The sequence below is a fragment of the Heliconius melpomene genome, chromosome 6 (assembly GCF_056956725.1).
Source record: "Heliconius melpomene rosina isolate 202511_hmr_F chromosome 6, ASM5695672v1, whole genome shotgun sequence".
NCBI classification, from domain to species: domain Eukaryota; kingdom Metazoa; phylum Arthropoda; class Insecta; order Lepidoptera; family Nymphalidae; genus Heliconius; species Heliconius melpomene.
Genome location: NC_140394.1, coordinates 11,489,516 through 11,505,225, shown reverse-complemented (window position 1 = coordinate 11,505,225; position 15,710 = coordinate 11,489,516). Strand labels below are relative to the sequence as shown.

The 15,710-nt window shown below is 31.8% G+C and overlaps 6 protein-coding genes across 12 annotated transcripts in view; 2 read left to right on the top strand and 4 right to left on the bottom strand.

The window, feature by feature from the left end:
• Window positions 1-133: 133 nt before the first annotated feature.
• Window positions 134-1,893, bottom strand: LOC146538499 (uncharacterized). Its single transcript, XM_085186901.1, has 2 exons — window positions 1,252-1,893; window positions 134-1,175 (listed from the first exon to the last, which is right to left on the bottom strand). Exons 1-2 carry the CDS (start codon window positions 1,381-1,383, stop codon window positions 213-215), a joined length of 1,095 nt encoding a protein of 364 aa, XP_085043027.1. The 5' UTR covers window positions 1,384-1,893; the 3' UTR covers window positions 134-212.
• Window positions 1,894-1,929: 36 nt separating this feature from the next.
• Urm1 (Ubiquitin-related modifier 1) lies at window positions 1,930-3,636 on the bottom strand. 3 transcript variants are annotated; one of them, XM_085186904.1, is made up of 3 exons: window positions 3,497-3,636; window positions 2,687-2,894; window positions 1,930-2,177 (listed from the first exon to the last, which is right to left on the bottom strand). In XM_085186904.1, the coding sequence occupies exons 2-3, from the start codon at window positions 2,885-2,887 to the stop codon at window positions 2,049-2,051; spliced, it is 330 nt and encodes a 109-aa protein (XP_085043030.1). In that variant the 5' UTR covers window positions 2,888-2,894; window positions 3,497-3,636; the 3' UTR covers window positions 1,930-2,048. The 3 variants fall into 3 exon arrangements, with proteins under 3 accessions (XP_085043030.1, XP_085043031.1, XP_085043029.1); XM_085186905.1 differs by having other exon boundaries at window positions 3,502-3,636; XM_085186903.1 differs by having other exon boundaries at window positions 3,555-3,623.
• A 15-nt stretch (window positions 3,637-3,651) lies between these two features.
• On the top strand, window positions 3,652-7,717 carry LOC146538497 (partner of xrn-2 protein 1-like). Of its 5 annotated transcripts, XM_085186909.1 has the most exons (4): window positions 3,652-3,794; window positions 4,227-4,427; window positions 4,625-4,795; window positions 6,120-7,717. In XM_085186909.1, exons 2-3 carry the CDS (start codon window positions 4,264-4,266, stop codon window positions 4,770-4,772), a joined length of 312 nt encoding a protein of 103 aa, XP_085043035.1. In that variant the 5' UTR covers window positions 3,652-3,794; window positions 4,227-4,263; the 3' UTR covers window positions 4,773-4,795; window positions 6,120-7,717. The 5 variants fall into 5 exon arrangements, with proteins under 5 accessions (XP_085043035.1, XP_085043034.1, XP_085043036.1 ...); XM_085186908.1 differs by lacking the exon at window positions 6,120-7,717 and having other exon boundaries at window positions 4,625-4,843; XM_085186910.1 differs by lacking the exons at window positions 3,652-3,794; window positions 6,120-7,717 and adding an exon at window positions 3,922-4,064 and having other exon boundaries at window positions 4,625-4,843.
• Window positions 5,288-8,958, bottom strand: LOC146538496 (lysosomal alpha-mannosidase-like). Its single transcript, XM_085186899.1, has 5 exons — window positions 8,350-8,958; window positions 7,233-7,738; window positions 6,643-6,979; window positions 6,248-6,394; window positions 5,288-6,131 (listed from the first exon to the last, which is right to left on the bottom strand). The coding sequence occupies exons 1-5, from the start codon at window positions 8,402-8,404 to the stop codon at window positions 5,365-5,367; spliced, it is 1,812 nt and encodes a 603-aa protein (XP_085043025.1). The 5' UTR covers window positions 8,405-8,958; the 3' UTR covers window positions 5,288-5,364.
• A 153-nt stretch (window positions 8,959-9,111) lies between these two features.
• On the bottom strand, window positions 9,112-15,018 carry LOC146538495 (lysosomal alpha-mannosidase-like). The gene is made up of 11 exons (XM_085186902.1): window positions 14,794-15,018; window positions 14,157-14,259; window positions 13,124-13,188; window positions 12,854-12,980; window positions 12,117-12,322; window positions 11,737-11,870; window positions 11,122-11,258; window positions 10,658-10,750; window positions 10,019-10,148; window positions 9,570-9,645; window positions 9,112-9,294 (listed from the first exon to the last, which is right to left on the bottom strand). The coding sequence occupies exons 4-11, from the start codon at window positions 12,970-12,972 to the stop codon at window positions 9,137-9,139; spliced, it is 1,053 nt and encodes a 350-aa protein (XP_085043028.1). The 5' UTR covers window positions 12,973-12,980; window positions 13,124-13,188; window positions 14,157-14,259; window positions 14,794-15,018; the 3' UTR covers window positions 9,112-9,136.
• Window positions 13,444-15,710, top strand: part of LOC146538492 (uncharacterized) — a 45,996-nt gene continuing 43,729 nt past the window's right edge. The window contains exon 1 of the mRNA XM_085187056.1: window positions 13,444-13,520. Coding sequence (XP_085043182.1) covers window positions 13,444-13,520 — 77 coding nt within the window. The remainder of the gene's footprint in view (window positions 13,521-15,710) is intronic.

Genomic DNA, 15,710 nt, shown 5'->3' with positions numbered 1-15,710 from the left:
TTAAATGTAAATAAATATTGTGATGTAAACATGCAATAATCCTAGCATATTCAAACAAATGTGTGTTGCACAGTTATTTTAAATTCTTTTTCCATTTTTCAATTTATATTAGTAGGGACAAATAAACCAAACATTTAATGCATTATCAACATAGTTTACTTATAATAACAGTCAATCATCAACATTATGTTATAAATTTAAAATATCTAATGTCATTTTTTAGAATGTGACTTCATATGTATTTTCAAGCTATGTTTTAATTGATAAGACTTATTACACAAGTCACAATGAAATTTTTTGACACTAGTATGACTAAAAGAATGCCCTCGTAATTTGGATTTTGAGAAAAATCTCTTATCACAACTATCACAGGCATACTTCTTCTCTTTCAAATGGCTTTGTCTTATATGAGCGCCTCTAGAACTTGATGATATGAATGTTGCATCGCAAATATCACATTTATAATTTCTAGTTCTAATATGATTCCATAGTGTATGTGAATTTAAGATGCAGCGTGTTTTGAACTTTTTAGGGCAATATTTGCAACTATAGGCTAGGACATTGCCATGTGTCAACATATGTACCCTTAAATATCCAGGAAGATAGGACTTGCCGCACTGATCACACTGTTTCTTCCTTCTCTCATGTTTATAAATATCCTTATTATCTAAATCAGGCTGACATAAATGATTTTTTAGCTCATCTGTATCATAAAAACCTTGCCAACAATTCTCACAAATAAAGGGTTTTATATGCAATCTTCTATGTAACACTAAGGAACGAAAGTCCTCAAATTTTTCATTACAGTAACTACAATAGCGGCCTACAGTTGACTTAACAGTATGATTAGTATTACAGTGATCATAAAGAGATTTTTTTGAATGGAATTCTGCCTTACATTCTACACAAAATAATGATTTATAATCAAATAATGTAGGTTCTGTTTGCACTTTAAGTGATTTTTTGTTTCGCTTCTTTTGAAATATTTCTATAGGCCTAAGATCGTTAGATTCAATAGAGGAATCATTGTTATTGCTGGATGTATCCGAAAAATTTATGCTTTCAGCTAATGTTTTTGCGCTGGCTTCAATTATTGTTTTAAATGAATATGATATTGTTAACTGATGAACACAGTTTATACAAATTCTATCAGGTAGTAAATCATCCGGGGGTAACTGAAAGAAAGTACCAAATATGATATTAAAATGATGAAACAAAGACAGAATATTACAATTAAAATAATAATATTACAGTGTAATTATAAATTTGTTCCAATATATGAGATAAGCGGACGCCGTCTCCAGCAACCGATAGAACTGACTGGATGTGCCGCATTTCTTTATTACTACTTAAGCATGTTCTACATTGATCCTTATAATCCATTATTACAAATTTATTTCTGTTTATAAATTTAAATAAACAAAAAATATATATTTTGAGGTTATTTTGTTATCAAACATAGATGACATTTAAATTGACAACTAAGATATTGAATTCGACAATATCAAGTTAGCAACATAGCAACTAAAATAGTATACTCAGTGTTGCCAACTTTATTTTTTTATGGATGAAGGATATCTATTACAATACACGGGAAAAAATCTTATTTTGTTACGAATAGGCATGGCAATATATTGAATTTGTACCATAATGTTGGGAAATATATTAAAATTACAATGTCTATAATAGTTTTGCATAAAACTAAGATTTATTACTAAAAAAAAAATATTTAAATTCAAATTTCGTCGAAAGTGTCATGGCGTCGCTTGTGACGTGAAGTCTGAGCAAACACCATACACTACGCAATATATTATATTGTCCTGAACCATTTTGCTATGGAAGAGTAAATCAGCTTTATCTTCAAATTGTAATTTTAATGTTTCTACTATTTTCTTTTTAAAATGTGGAATAACACTTTAAAAATGTTAATTAATAAAAAAAATAATAATACATTTTATTTTCAGTATCTTAAAAATTTACAGATAAAAAGAACGAAAATTTGACATTTGTCAAATGACACAAATAAAAAGGCAAAAATAACAAGTTATTCAGCCTCCATGTAATGTGGATATGAACATTATAATATCATTCTCTTGAATTTCATATTCTAATTCACCAAACAATTCCCAATCTGCATCATTTATGAGAACTAATATACCGGGTCTGACAGAATCACCCTGAAATAATAAAAATGTTGAATAAATAAAAATATTAAATAATGTGAAATGTGAAAATATATAAAATAGCAAATGAGCTCACAACATATACAGTACTTACCTGTGGAGCAGGGGCATAAGTGATTGTAAATGCAAAGAATGTAAATTTGACTCTCACTCTTGGAAATGAAATATTTAATATTTTACACTTCCTCACTCTGGTAACAAGGCAAAGCTTGGTGTTAAATATCAGAGTAACCTGGGGACCTAGGGTTAGGGATTATAATTAAAGCACTTGTGATTATGTGGGAGGCAATTGTTATTCAAATAATCATATTTGATTTATTTAATAATGTCTATGCTATTAGACAAGGCAGTGTTCAGTACTGTCGCTTAACAAGCAATGAAAATTCAAGTTGAAGAATGGAGTGTATTAATAAGTTTACTAGGATTATTTTTCCTACCATGCTATGAAGGAATAAGTAATTTAATTTAACTCAAATAATGATAGAAATGTAATAAAAATCAACCTGCAAAAACAACTCAGGCCGCTCCCTCAACAAATTATCTTTTATCCAAATTAAAAGTTCTTTTATGGTCCATTTCTTATTAACACTATCTGGAAAACATTTTTTTAATAGTGGCAATTCAATTTCTCTTTTCTTTATTTTATCAAAAAGTAACTCGGCTCCACCTCCAAATTGTAATTGTAATTTTAATGTTTCAGCCATTTTAAATCTGTAAATATCATAATATTAATTATGTGTTTATAGTTTTAAGTAAGCAGAGAATGGATTGTCATAACACTGGGTTCCCTCTGCCTACCCTACTATAAAGCTTAGTGCTATGAGATAGGCAGGATATACAATGAATATAAATCAGAAGTTATGTATACATTATAATAAAATTATAAGTGAAAGCTGCCTGGATTTAGGAAATATATTAGAAAATCTATTATTGGACTCATCAACCTTAAACAACATTCAATTAACAATTAACATTCTATTACAATTCAATAATATTTAAATTTTTTGTCTGTTTGTTGGTTTGTCTGTGTGTTTGTGCACACTAATCTCAGAAATAGTTCAACAGATTTAAATGTATTTTTTACTATTGGAGTTAGGCCTTTAAATTTACTTCAACAAAGTTGGTACACAATAACTGTTCAATTTATTGGCTGAAATTTTAGTTTTCAGTGTATATTGTCTTTAAAATGTTTTTATTATAAGAACACAATAGTAAATCAGATTAATAAACTGTGAAGTAAATGATCGGTCTTATTTTAGTTTAGGACAAGTGTTATGCCTTCTTATTTCCTTCAATTAAAATAAAGAAATTACCTTACTTGAATATATATATTCTTTTAAATATAAGGATATAAATAACTGTTTTCCTTACATATTCATCAATTCAAAATAAAAATGAACATAATTTTAAGGTTATATTTCTATTATTGTGTTTTATGTCACTCACTTATGACGGAATGTCTATAGAAAAAATATATGAGTACAGATACCCTTACTAATGTCATTGTCAAAATTAATGTTATATGTTGTCGTGGTCGTGATATTTTGAATAAAATACAGTGCTTAGTTTTTTTGCATATTAGGTATAAATAAAATTATATGACTAAAAAAGGTTTGTTATACAAAGAAATTATTAAGTCATATTGCTTATATTTTTATTCTTAATTAAGTATTACAGATTTGTATAAAAAAAATTGTGCCTACTTGTATTTATATGCTTAGGAGTAATAAAATAAACGCATTTATTCATACTCTTCTCTGGTAGACAAAGTACGGTGTTGAGTTCTTCCTTTCAAACTCAAAACTCTCGCAAATTGATTGGTGCCTGAGTAAACAAGTGTCTTAACACAAGGTTCCCTCTGTCTACCCTGCCAAATGTAGGGTGAGTCTAAAATAAATATTAAAAGCAATTAATCTATTTGTTTATCGACACTTCACATATTTAGTGTGCATATTAATGTACTGTATATCAAATTCAACTTTAACAGTTATTTGGTAGTATAATTTAATTTGAAGTATTTATTTCTTTACTTAACAATTACAGAATATTAAACAACAATTTAAGAGTCTAAATAAATAAAATGAAGCCCTCAATAGACGTGGATTCTCTAAGATCTGAACATGAATCAGAAGAACAATGGGCAGTGCGACGCAGCTTTATGTTACAGCACAAAGATGATTTCCCAGAAGATGAACTCATAACGCTTGCACAATTATTTACTAATATTGAATTTCTTGGGTGCAGGTAATTATTCTTTAGCTTTATGCTGTATCCTAAATTTAGTCGAGTACGCAGAGGGAATCTAGTGTTAAGACACTCCATAAACTTCATTTTTCACATGTCACCGAACTCTCAAAACATTGTTCGTTAAGTGTTGGGAGTCTAATTTTATTTTATTCTTTTCTTTTTTACTTCATCTTTTATTCTAATTTTATTTCCAGATACCCTCCACAAACAATGAAAAGAATAGCAAAACTAGCGGAGAAAGTATCTGCTAATTACAGAGAGAGCCGCAAGAACAAGTTGAAAAGAACTTTTGTTGAAGCAAGTGACGCGGCCGAGGCCAAAGCCAAGAGAAGTTTTAAATGAAATCTCGTGTATTATATTTATATGTATGTTACTTTTAATAAGTATAAAAGTAAATGTATCTTTTTTGTTTACTTTTAATTTTTCATTTATTTTGGCTTCATATACTGAATCTTTAAAGATATTAATAATTGTTGAGTGTGATTTACAATTATTCTATCTTGAAATTAATGCTATTAGCCCTACTGACTCTACAGCGACACTGGTTGGGGAGGGAAGTGGGTACTTTGTCCCTGAGAAAGAGCAAGGATTAAGTGGCTGCTTAAGAGGATAGCACCAGTGGCAAGGGCGCCACCTGTGAAACTACTGAACCGATTTTGATAATTTTTTTGTCATCAGTCCAAGGCTTCAGTTTCGTTGTGGATAAGCATATTATACCTAGGAAATTTAACACACATGTTTGGAAACCTAAACAGTTAACATTTAATTTAGTCGTTGGTTAAGCATATTGTACCTACTTAATATAAAAAAAATAGTAATATTTCATTATTAATTTTAAGCTGTCTCTTAAAAATATGAAAAATTAAATCACCTTTTTAAAAATTAAAACATATATTACAAAATTTAATTTATATACATACATATAAAATTTTACTTATAATTTCTTTTCTATATATTTATATTCAATTATAAATGTTCTTATTTGTTGTGGAACTAAAGTAACTCCTTGAAGTACTTCTTCATTATCTCTTATAATTTCTTCATACTTTCTTTTTTTCACTTCTGTTACATTATTTCCATAAAAATCATTAAAATTATCGACAAAACCGCCTTTGTTTTCCCATTTTATTGGCATCCAATCATCTTTAAGTATATGTCCACCTAAAGTAGTTTCAGCAAGGCTAATAATTTTAATATTAACAAATATTTCATTTAAATCTACATACTTAACTTTGTTTTTTACGACTTCAGTCTTTTCCAAATAGTTTTCTATACGCAATAATAGAGCATTGTTTATTTTTTCCAAACTAAGAATATGTACACCAAATGGTAATTTTGATTTTAGCCCTGTAAACGTTTTATAATTGTTGGACCATTTATCATTTACAGCGATAAAAATTTGCGGTTTTAACTCGATTTCTTTTGATAATTTCTTTTCGAAGAGCCTGTTTTGTTTGAAATTAGCCTTAGTTAGATATAAATAATGACTTCCGCGTACTATAAGCCCTTGTCCATACTCAGTTTCATTGAGAAACGCTTGTATTTTATTATCATCTGTGAATAATCGACGAAGGATCATTAGATCGATCGTTCCTTCCAAAATGGAAGCTCCTCCTTGAGCTCTGTCATTGAAAATAGAAAAACGAAGATTTCTTCTCATATCCTCTACGTATATCCTTGTTGTTACAGGATAGAAGTTGCCTGAAAGTATAATTTGTAAAAGAGAGATTTAGAATATTTTATTTGACTACGCAGACGAAGGCGCAGTTGAAAGAGAGTATGAAATAAATATCCTGAACCATTTACAATGAACTTACCAGCAATGGGATCAAAATTATAGGGTTCATACATCGCCCTAGTGTTTTTTATTCTTTTGATCGTTTGTCTTCCGTTAGAATCAGTGTAGAAAACGCCGTTGTTTAATAAATTCGTCGTGTATCTTATAAAGATTTCTTTGCCGAGTGCTAAAATTCAAATTTAATGATTTTGTCACAAAAATTAACGTAAAATATGCTTCGCTTTCTGGATACCGTAGAGCATGGGCGTACCTAGAGATAATTTCTAGTGCGGCCTTTTCATTAGTTCAGATCTCTTTGGGTTAAGGTTTTATTTTTAGGCTTATTTTTTGCCTGTAAATCGAACCCTCAATCATCACGTGTACAGTCTAACTAATCTAGACAGCTTTAAATAAGAAAATAAAAATAATACAAACCATCCTCTATAGGCGCTGGTCCTACAGTCCAATCTATCTCCAAAATCGGACTATCCTTATACAACTTGGCAACAAAACTAGCATAATTCGAATATTTACAATGAATTTCCTCAACCACATCATTTTTATAGATTTTAGTATCAATATAGTCTATAATTGGTATTGGGTTCGACTCCTTAGCGCGGAAAATGTATGCGCCTGGATCGATTTTCGTGGTATTCTCGTGAGGTTCATCAGAAATGTAGTAATAATATTGAATATCTAATGTTACGTTGATGCCATTTGAAAGAGTCATTGTGGATAATTTTCTGTATGCATCCAAATTTATTCGTATATACTGAAAAATATTAAAAAATCATTACCAAGAAAGCTTCACCATGTGTCCCGCATATAGCGGGGTAGGCAGAGCGATTTTAGTATAACGACACTTCGTTCCCCACGTAACCTTGCCTTGCCTTGAATTTTCGAGACCTTACGAGATGAGTGGGCAGAACTCAACGCGCTGTTTTATTTTGCTTAGATCGAGGAAACGGAATTAATTCATTCACCAGCCCCACATCCGTCGCGCTTACATAGTATAACATTATTACCTGATTCCTTATAAAACTGTCTTTAGATTCCACATAATAATATTTTGCTTCATCTTTCTTTGTTTTTTCATAAACCCGCACAGAATTAACTTTGGCAGTATTTTTTTTCACTGTAGTTGTCGTTTCGAATGTGTTTTCTTTAGTATAATTAAGTATAGTAGCTGTAATTCTAGGTGTTACTACACTGGAAGTTTCATCAATACTAACAACTTCTTTATTAATATTCGCAAAATCAATTTTATTATCTGTAGTAGTTTCATCGAAATCATCGTCATCAAAAATTGACTTATTATTAGCAACTTGGCGCAAGAAATAAGTTTTTTGTTGATTTTTACTTAGCTTTTTGATCAATGATCGTTTTGTTCTTTTAGCTATTATGTTATAAGAACTGAGACCTATTGGTGGTATTTTAGCAATGTATACTAATTCGTGACTTGTATCCTGTCTGTTTGGAATTTTGAATATTTCATTAGATATTTTCATAATAGTCGCTTTTATTTTTGACCCTGTGAAAAATATATTTTATATATTAGGTACAAACACGAAAGATTTTTGTCCACTTTTATTCAGCTTAACATTTTATCCCGCATAGCAGGCACAACCACATAGTATGTAATGTTAAGGTTCAATTTCCAGACATTACGTTTTGTGTGCAGAATTCAATGCTGTTGCATTTTTCTTTCGCTCAGTTACTGTTAACATAAATTGTGATATCGCCTGCCAAGCTGCCTTTATTATTGATTAACCTATAATTTATTACATAACCCTTTTTTCAGAAATGATATTTAAAATCACATTACATTTTAGTTTAGTCTTAAAATGAGCTCCTGATTTATTATGATTTACATTATAAAATTAGCTACTGATTTAAGTATCTATGTTCGCTTTACTTCTTTTAAAAAAAAAACAACAATTTTCAAATCGTTGATTTAGATAATTAATATAATTAGATATAACGACAGTTGTGGATACGATTACCACACAACAACAAACAAAGCAACAACACTTCTTCTGTCTGCCTTTCAATACGCAATACCTCGAGAATTGGGCGGCACATAAGGCGTGGACTGTCTTACCCTACTATTAAAGGTAAAAACAAACATGTATTTACTCTGACCTTTAGAATCAAATACTTCATACTCTTTGTTCAATATCGGTATCCTCACTGACATGTTGACTGGCCACGCTAATGGATTATAAATGAAAATCTAAAAAAAAACTAAAGTTTATAAAAACCTTTCGTACCAAATTCAGGACTTTAGGTGAATGGAAGTACAACTTATAAGAATTGATAATTTTAAGTTTGCCCTATGCACTCATTTCGTATGAGTAACTACAAATATAAGTTTGTAATGATTTTTTTTCTATAAAATACTCGTGATTCGTGATGAATAACTATGGGTCCCCTGGAAATACACTATAGAATTTTATACAATTCTGCAGAATCAATGCATAAGTAAATGCTCGTATCGTTTGATTGCGTTGACTTAGAAACCTGATTATTTCTGATTACAGATATATTTTAAAGACAAAGAACTAATTGTCTTAGTGCTAGATTCCGTCTGCCTATCTACGTGTGAAGCTTTCTTGCTGATTGAAAAGTTAGGAAAAGAGAAAATGAAAATCTTACATTGAATTTGTTCCCTTTAGTATGTGGACACGAAGATATGTTAAATGGACATATATGATATTCTGTTTTAGACGAAGTTTTACGAAGTTTACTAGAAATCAGACATCAATGATGAGAAAAATACTATAATTCTATTTCTATAAAAATATGTAAAGTTTGCGAGGCTTAAAAAGCCATGAAATATCTTTAAAAATAAACTTTATATATTAACACAAAAATGAAAAAAGGAAAATTGGAACAGGGTTGGGTTGTACCCGCCGTTTGTTGAGTGACCTTATATGAGTACTACTACATCTAATATATTTATATACTTAAAAGCTTCCCCAATTAAAGTTCTTGATTTTTGTATAGCTGAATATAATAATTTCGTATAATCGCTCATCACGAAGGGTCTCATGCTACCAGACAATACGTTGTGGTCTTGGACTACTCCTGAAAAAGAAAACAAAAATAACTTTTGATTTCTCTTCCCTTTCTTTCACTTTTTTATTTTTGCTTATGTTACATGGCTACTTAGCAGATGGCTGGCTACAAATACGATAATTTTCCGTTCAATGTCATACTCTTGGTTATGATCGTATTTTTTTTTGTTACTGCCTCGTTCTATTTAGCGCAGCGTTTAGTTGCGCCTCGATTTTTTTTAATTTTCTGTACAATCCAATTATAAATGTTTACAAGCTTGATTATAATTTATATTTTATACAAACCCACAATCCACTTGAATTCGTCCAAAATTTTATCCTTATTCTTCAAATTTGCCAAAACGTTCAATTGTTTTGCTATCTGAAACATATATTTAAAAGTATGCTTAAAATGCTTTAATTTTGCCATTTTCGTTGCAATGTCTTTAATCATGGCTATAGAAATCATCTCACTAACCAACTAGATTAATTTAGGAAGTCACAAAAAATTTAATGTTTTTCAAATCTAATTTTGAAACTAATTTAATACATTGTTTCTGAGCTTAACGCTGTATCGCGTTCGCGTATATATCCGGGGAGGCTCCCTATTTTTAAATTTATCGGGACATTGCCATGTTGGCGGATGCGCTTTGTCAGCAGAATCAGGAAATAAAATAATTAAATCCTCCGAGTAGAAATCGAACCTATAGCAGTCGTATTTACAGAATTATTATTAAACAGCAAAATAGATATACCTGCAAATATATATTGGCTTCTCTGACATAGTACTTGAAAGTAGGTCTCGAAGTAAACATACCGCTTGCGTATGTATACTTATTATATACGAAAGGTAAGAAGTCGTCCTGCTTAGTTTCTAGAATTGGGCTAAAAAAAGTAAAAAAAAAAACTTATAAAAAAAATCTTTTCTACATCCAGTGCTACAAGTGTTGTAGAATGTGCTCGGTGCTATACATATGAAGCCTTAACTCAAGCGGTGAGAGTTCCAATATTCAAGTAATGACTCCATCATCAGACCGGCTCGTTAATATCATATTACTGTATTATCACTTTTTTTGAGTTTTTTTGAGTATTTTATTGAAATGATTGTATAATTTCACAGTGTAAAATCACAAGCTTTCCAAGCAAGCAAGGAAAAGCTTGTGAATGTAAGCGTAATGGTTGTGGATACGATTCCCCCTCAAGGGATTGATTATATTTTAATTATTTTATTTCCCTGTTTAAATTATTTTTAGTTCCGCCATTTAATGGTTCAAGCAATCACTCGAACCGCTATAGCACAAAAACAAATGAAAACATTATTCAGTTTCACGCGGTCTAGCCAGAGGAAACCTAGTGTTCTGACACTTTTTATTCAGCTTAAAAATATTTCTTACTCATCTTCTCTAACTGCCTTCAAGTAACACGCGGGATTTGAATACATGGCGTGTATTTTGAGATCTTCCCCATAAGTTTTTATATTGACATGTCTGTTGGAAAAAATATAGTTATATAAAAAAACCGGTCAAGTGCGAGAGGGACTCGCCCACCAAGGGTTCAGTACCAATTTAATGATGTAGATCAACAGTACGGAAAAAAAATTGTAAATTGTTAAAAATTAAGTTTAATTAATTAAGTTAAAAATCTTTAAATATGAAGAGTGATGAGTTACTATTGGAAACATTTTATATATAAAAATATATCAGAAAACACAGTGAAACAATTGCATGAGAATCTCCACGGGGGGCATGTTCATATTATGAGCGTGTCGATGACAGTGAACGAGGCGAAAGAGGTACGCAGAGATGCTAGCGCTTTGACCTCTCTGGCTACCCCACCAGGGCTAAAAAATAATACTCACGTGATCAATTTATCGATGTTTTCGTACCAAATCCTCGCGTTAAAGTATCCCATCATTTGTCCCATCACTACTAGGATATGTTTTGTATTATAGTATGGGGCTTGACGATATCTTATTGAGTCTATGAACACTTTTACCTAGAAAATGTTTTAAATTATGTTTTTTTGTATTATGAATAGAACTAAGTGTTAAGTCATCGTTTTCCACAGGCTGTTTTTTAGTTTCACGTCATATTCGGGTAGGCAGATTCAACCTGCGATTGTTAAGAGAAGATACTGACAACATTAAGATATCTCCAATTCCCACCTTCCGCCCAATTTTGGAAGCACTGCGTGTTGAGTGGCGGAACTCAACACAATGCTTTGCCTCGTTACCAGAACGTGGAGAAGGTAGAGTAAAATATTACTGTCGTACCCCAGGGCCACGACTGGCGTCGATTTGGCCTTACTTATAAATGTGAAAGTTTGTGAGGATGGTCGTTTGTCACTTTCAGACAAAAACTACTGAATGGATTTGGATGAAACTTTACAGTAATATAGCCTACTGACCATAACAACACATAGGCTACAATTTTTGTAAGTATGTATATACACTAGAAGTAAAGTTAGCACTCACTCTCTCATCAATATTCTTGAACATGGTATCTGAAGTTATAAGAAGTTGATCAGAGCACATACTACCGAAACAGAAACCTGGTGGTGACCAGTAGCCGTCGATCAATTTGTGTGTGTATATATCTGTGATAAAACCTGTGTAACGATATCAAAATATTCTTAAATATTACAAATGTTTTTATCATTTTAAAGGGGGTATTCGACACTTAGGGAAGAAAAATACTTATATATGCCAACGAGTGACAACGTCTACTTTGAACGCAGTGGTAGTGGATTCAATTCCCCGAGAATTTCATATTTGTTGAGTGGTGGAACTCAACAACGCGATTTGTCTTGTTAACTATCTAACTGTTTGTCTGTCATAAGGATAAAGATCCTTACCCAAATCATCATTGCCCCGCCAAATAAACTCCAATGCCTTCCTTTCCATCCTGATGAGTTCATCATCAAAGCTTATGGGGTTTATGAACAAACCATCGAAACCCATTTGGGAGACTAGGGAAGTATGTTCCCTGGAATGTCCGAATACATCTGCCTGCCATGCTACTAGTGGACGACCACAAGTAAGTAAAGTGGCGTTTAATTTCCTGTAAAATATGTTTTTTTCATCTTCTACGTTTCTTTTTATTTCTATCATTCTACCATACCATTCTATACATGTAATATAATTGTAACTTAGTTATTAAAGTAAGAAAGCCCAAACTGAAGGTCAACGGTAAGTACGGCTTATAAAAGTTGACTAACTAAAGTTGGTGGATTACTTTGTATGAAATGAATTACAAATATAAGTTTACGATGTTTTTTTTTCTAAGAAATATCTATAAACATTCACTTTTCGGATTTTTTCTTTTCTTTGTATTGAACTTTCACGCTGTATCGTTGTAGTGTAGGCAGAGGGCACCTAGTGTTAAGACTTGAGGCTCTCTCTTTATTGCTGATCAGGCATTGCGTGTTGAGTAATGGAACTTAACGCCGGGCTTTTGTTTGCTCATTCCCTCACTCACAACCTGTCCCGTTTAGTCACACACGTTTTCTAAAATGTGCCTGATACAGCGCGAATCTCAAAATATATATCTTATTTTTATTAAAAATTACATATTAATAAAGCCTTTATTTACCTTAAGGAATCACTGTAGCTGTCAATAATAGATTGATAATAGGAATTGGTTTCGTCCACCATCCCCCAGCCTCCTCCCACGAAAATTAACCTTCCTTGACGTACTAGGGTGTATACCATACGATGAACTTAAATAAAACAAAATATTGAAATTATATTTTCATTTCCTCCCTTTGGTAACGAGGCAAATCGCCAAAATTAAACGATAAAGTACTTTTTACTCCATTTACCAAAGTTTAATTGTGTATATTATATTATTATAAAAACTTACCTATAGGAGCTCTTTTCGACCACCAATGAAAAAAATATGGCAATTCACTATTAGATAATGTAAATCTGAAAAAACACTTTGTGTCAATTTTTTTCTTGCTTCATGCTGTACTAAGATTAGATTCAGATCTGTTCTTGTTACTATAGTGATGAAATGAACATAATTTTTCTCTCTGAGTAGGAGGAGAGGAAAGGACCAATAATATACCTCTGTGGGACCACCATGTTCATATAAACCGAGGAGATTTCGGGCCATTCATTAACCCACTAGCTCATGTAAATTAAATAAAATGTCATAAATTTGCTTTAAAATGTCATAAAATGCTTGTCTACAGTGTTGAACACAATCTAATGACAAATAACAATACAAAAACATTCAAAGAGCATCCTTCGATTAGGTACGTTCTGTACAAACCATATACAATATTATTAATTTTAATTAGAAAAGTATTAAAAAATAATATTTATTTGTATATCTACTAACTGTCTTCTCTCATCCGCCCACAGCTCAGTTATAACTGAGTCCAAAACTTGCTTCATATTAATTAATGATCTTTCAAAAAAATCATTATCTGAAAGTTTTAAAACAATTAATTCTGTCCAAAACAATATAATAATTTGAATAAGCATCGAATTCTAATAAAAAGCTCATTGCTATATGACTTAGTTTTCTAAAATAAAATTAAGGACTACTAACATATCTATATAATTGATAGTATTATAATACATGTTAAAAATCTATGAAATTTCAATATATTTATAATTTCAACCAGTGAACATATCGGAGCCGTCGTGGCACAGCCCCTGCAACGTTTGACCTGCAAACGGGACTTGTGGGTTAGATTCCCACTTGGGAGAATTAATTATTATAGTATGTCTTGGATCTGGTAATAATGCGGCGTTGAAGTCCGCCACTCAACGAAAATTCAGCTATGCGTGGGGACCGGAGGTCTTTATATCTAGGGTTCCTCTCCCTACAATACTATATGGGGGATACAGCATGAACCTAAAAAATAATTTATATAATTACTTACATCCTGTATAATGTTCATAGAATGTTTTCATATGACCTAGTTCTGCGTGAGAGTGAGGCACTATGTGTATGTATGTCCATCCTTCTTTAGCGACAGGACAAATCTAAAAAAGAAAAGTTTTACATTATTTTATAATTACTCTTCTAACGAAGCAAAGCATTCAGAATTCGGCAGAGTTCTTTCTGTTTGTTAATGGGAACGGGATGTTTTCCCAATATCTACCGTGTTACGTGCGTGATACAGTGCAAAGGAAAAAAATACAATCAGCTTTTGGATTGACCTGAAACTTTTCACGTATGATCTAATGGAAGTAACTACTCGTTGCTTATGAGGTAACTCTGGCCGCAGTTACTTATCGTCGTTACTTCAAAACAAGGAAATAAAAATAATCGTTTCCCCACTAGTGGGAATCGAACCTACAACGGCCGGGTTTACAGTTGCTGTGCCGTTGCGCCATGACAGCTTCATATTGATTAGATAAATCATACAAAAGAGACAGGTCAAGTGCGAGTCTGACTCTTGCACCATTATCTATTAAAACGGTAAAACTCACGTTATAAATATTCATTTTATTCTGTTTTTCCGGACTTATTGTTATAGGGGGGGCAACAGATTATAAATGCTTATAAATACTTACGTTATAACCGCACCTCTCTCCCAATTTCAAAGATGGCGTTAGAAGATCTTTCAATATCGGATCCATAGATCTTACCATATACGGTAATAGTATCAATAATATCCACATCTGAATAAAATTATTTCCGGACTATTGTTACAAGGTTTAGTTCCGCCAGTCAATTCGCAATGCCTCGAAAATTGTACAGTGCGTGGGAGTGTCTTAACACTAGGTTCCCTCTGTCTACACTGCTATATGTGGGATGTAACGTCCTATAATGAACCACTATAACTTCAATCACAAATATATCTGAAGCATCCCTATTTAAAACAAACAAAAAACTAAATGTTTTAATAAACAATGATTGTTTATTAAAACATTTTGTTAAAACACAAGAAAAAAACAAACGGAAATATGTAAGCAAATATGCCGTCGTGTCGTACTGTAAACGTGATTGTTGTAGATTCGATACACAATTGTGGAATAATTTAATTTAAATTATTTTATTTAATTTATTTTGAGCCCATGATGGCGCACAGTCAGAAGCGTAAGTAAACGCGATAGGGTGTGGGTTCTATTCCCACTCGATGATATTGAATATTTAATATTTTCCACTGGAAACGCAATGTCTCGAGAATTTGGCGGAAAATGGGAAACGAAAGTGACTTAATGGGAACGAAGTGTCGTAGGACTAGGTTCCCAGGTCACCTTTGTCTACCCTGTTCTGTATGGGTGTATCCCATGATATTGAAAGCGTGAATTTAAAAACAAAAAATGGAAAAAAGAAAAAGAAGATATATTTATTTTGTATACATTTATTTTATTTTCACGTTTTATCCCGCACATATCAGGGTAGGAAGAGAGAAAGAGATGAGAAAGTGTAAAAACATTCTCTACTTTCCGCCTAAATTGGAAACCTCATGCATAGAGCGACAAAA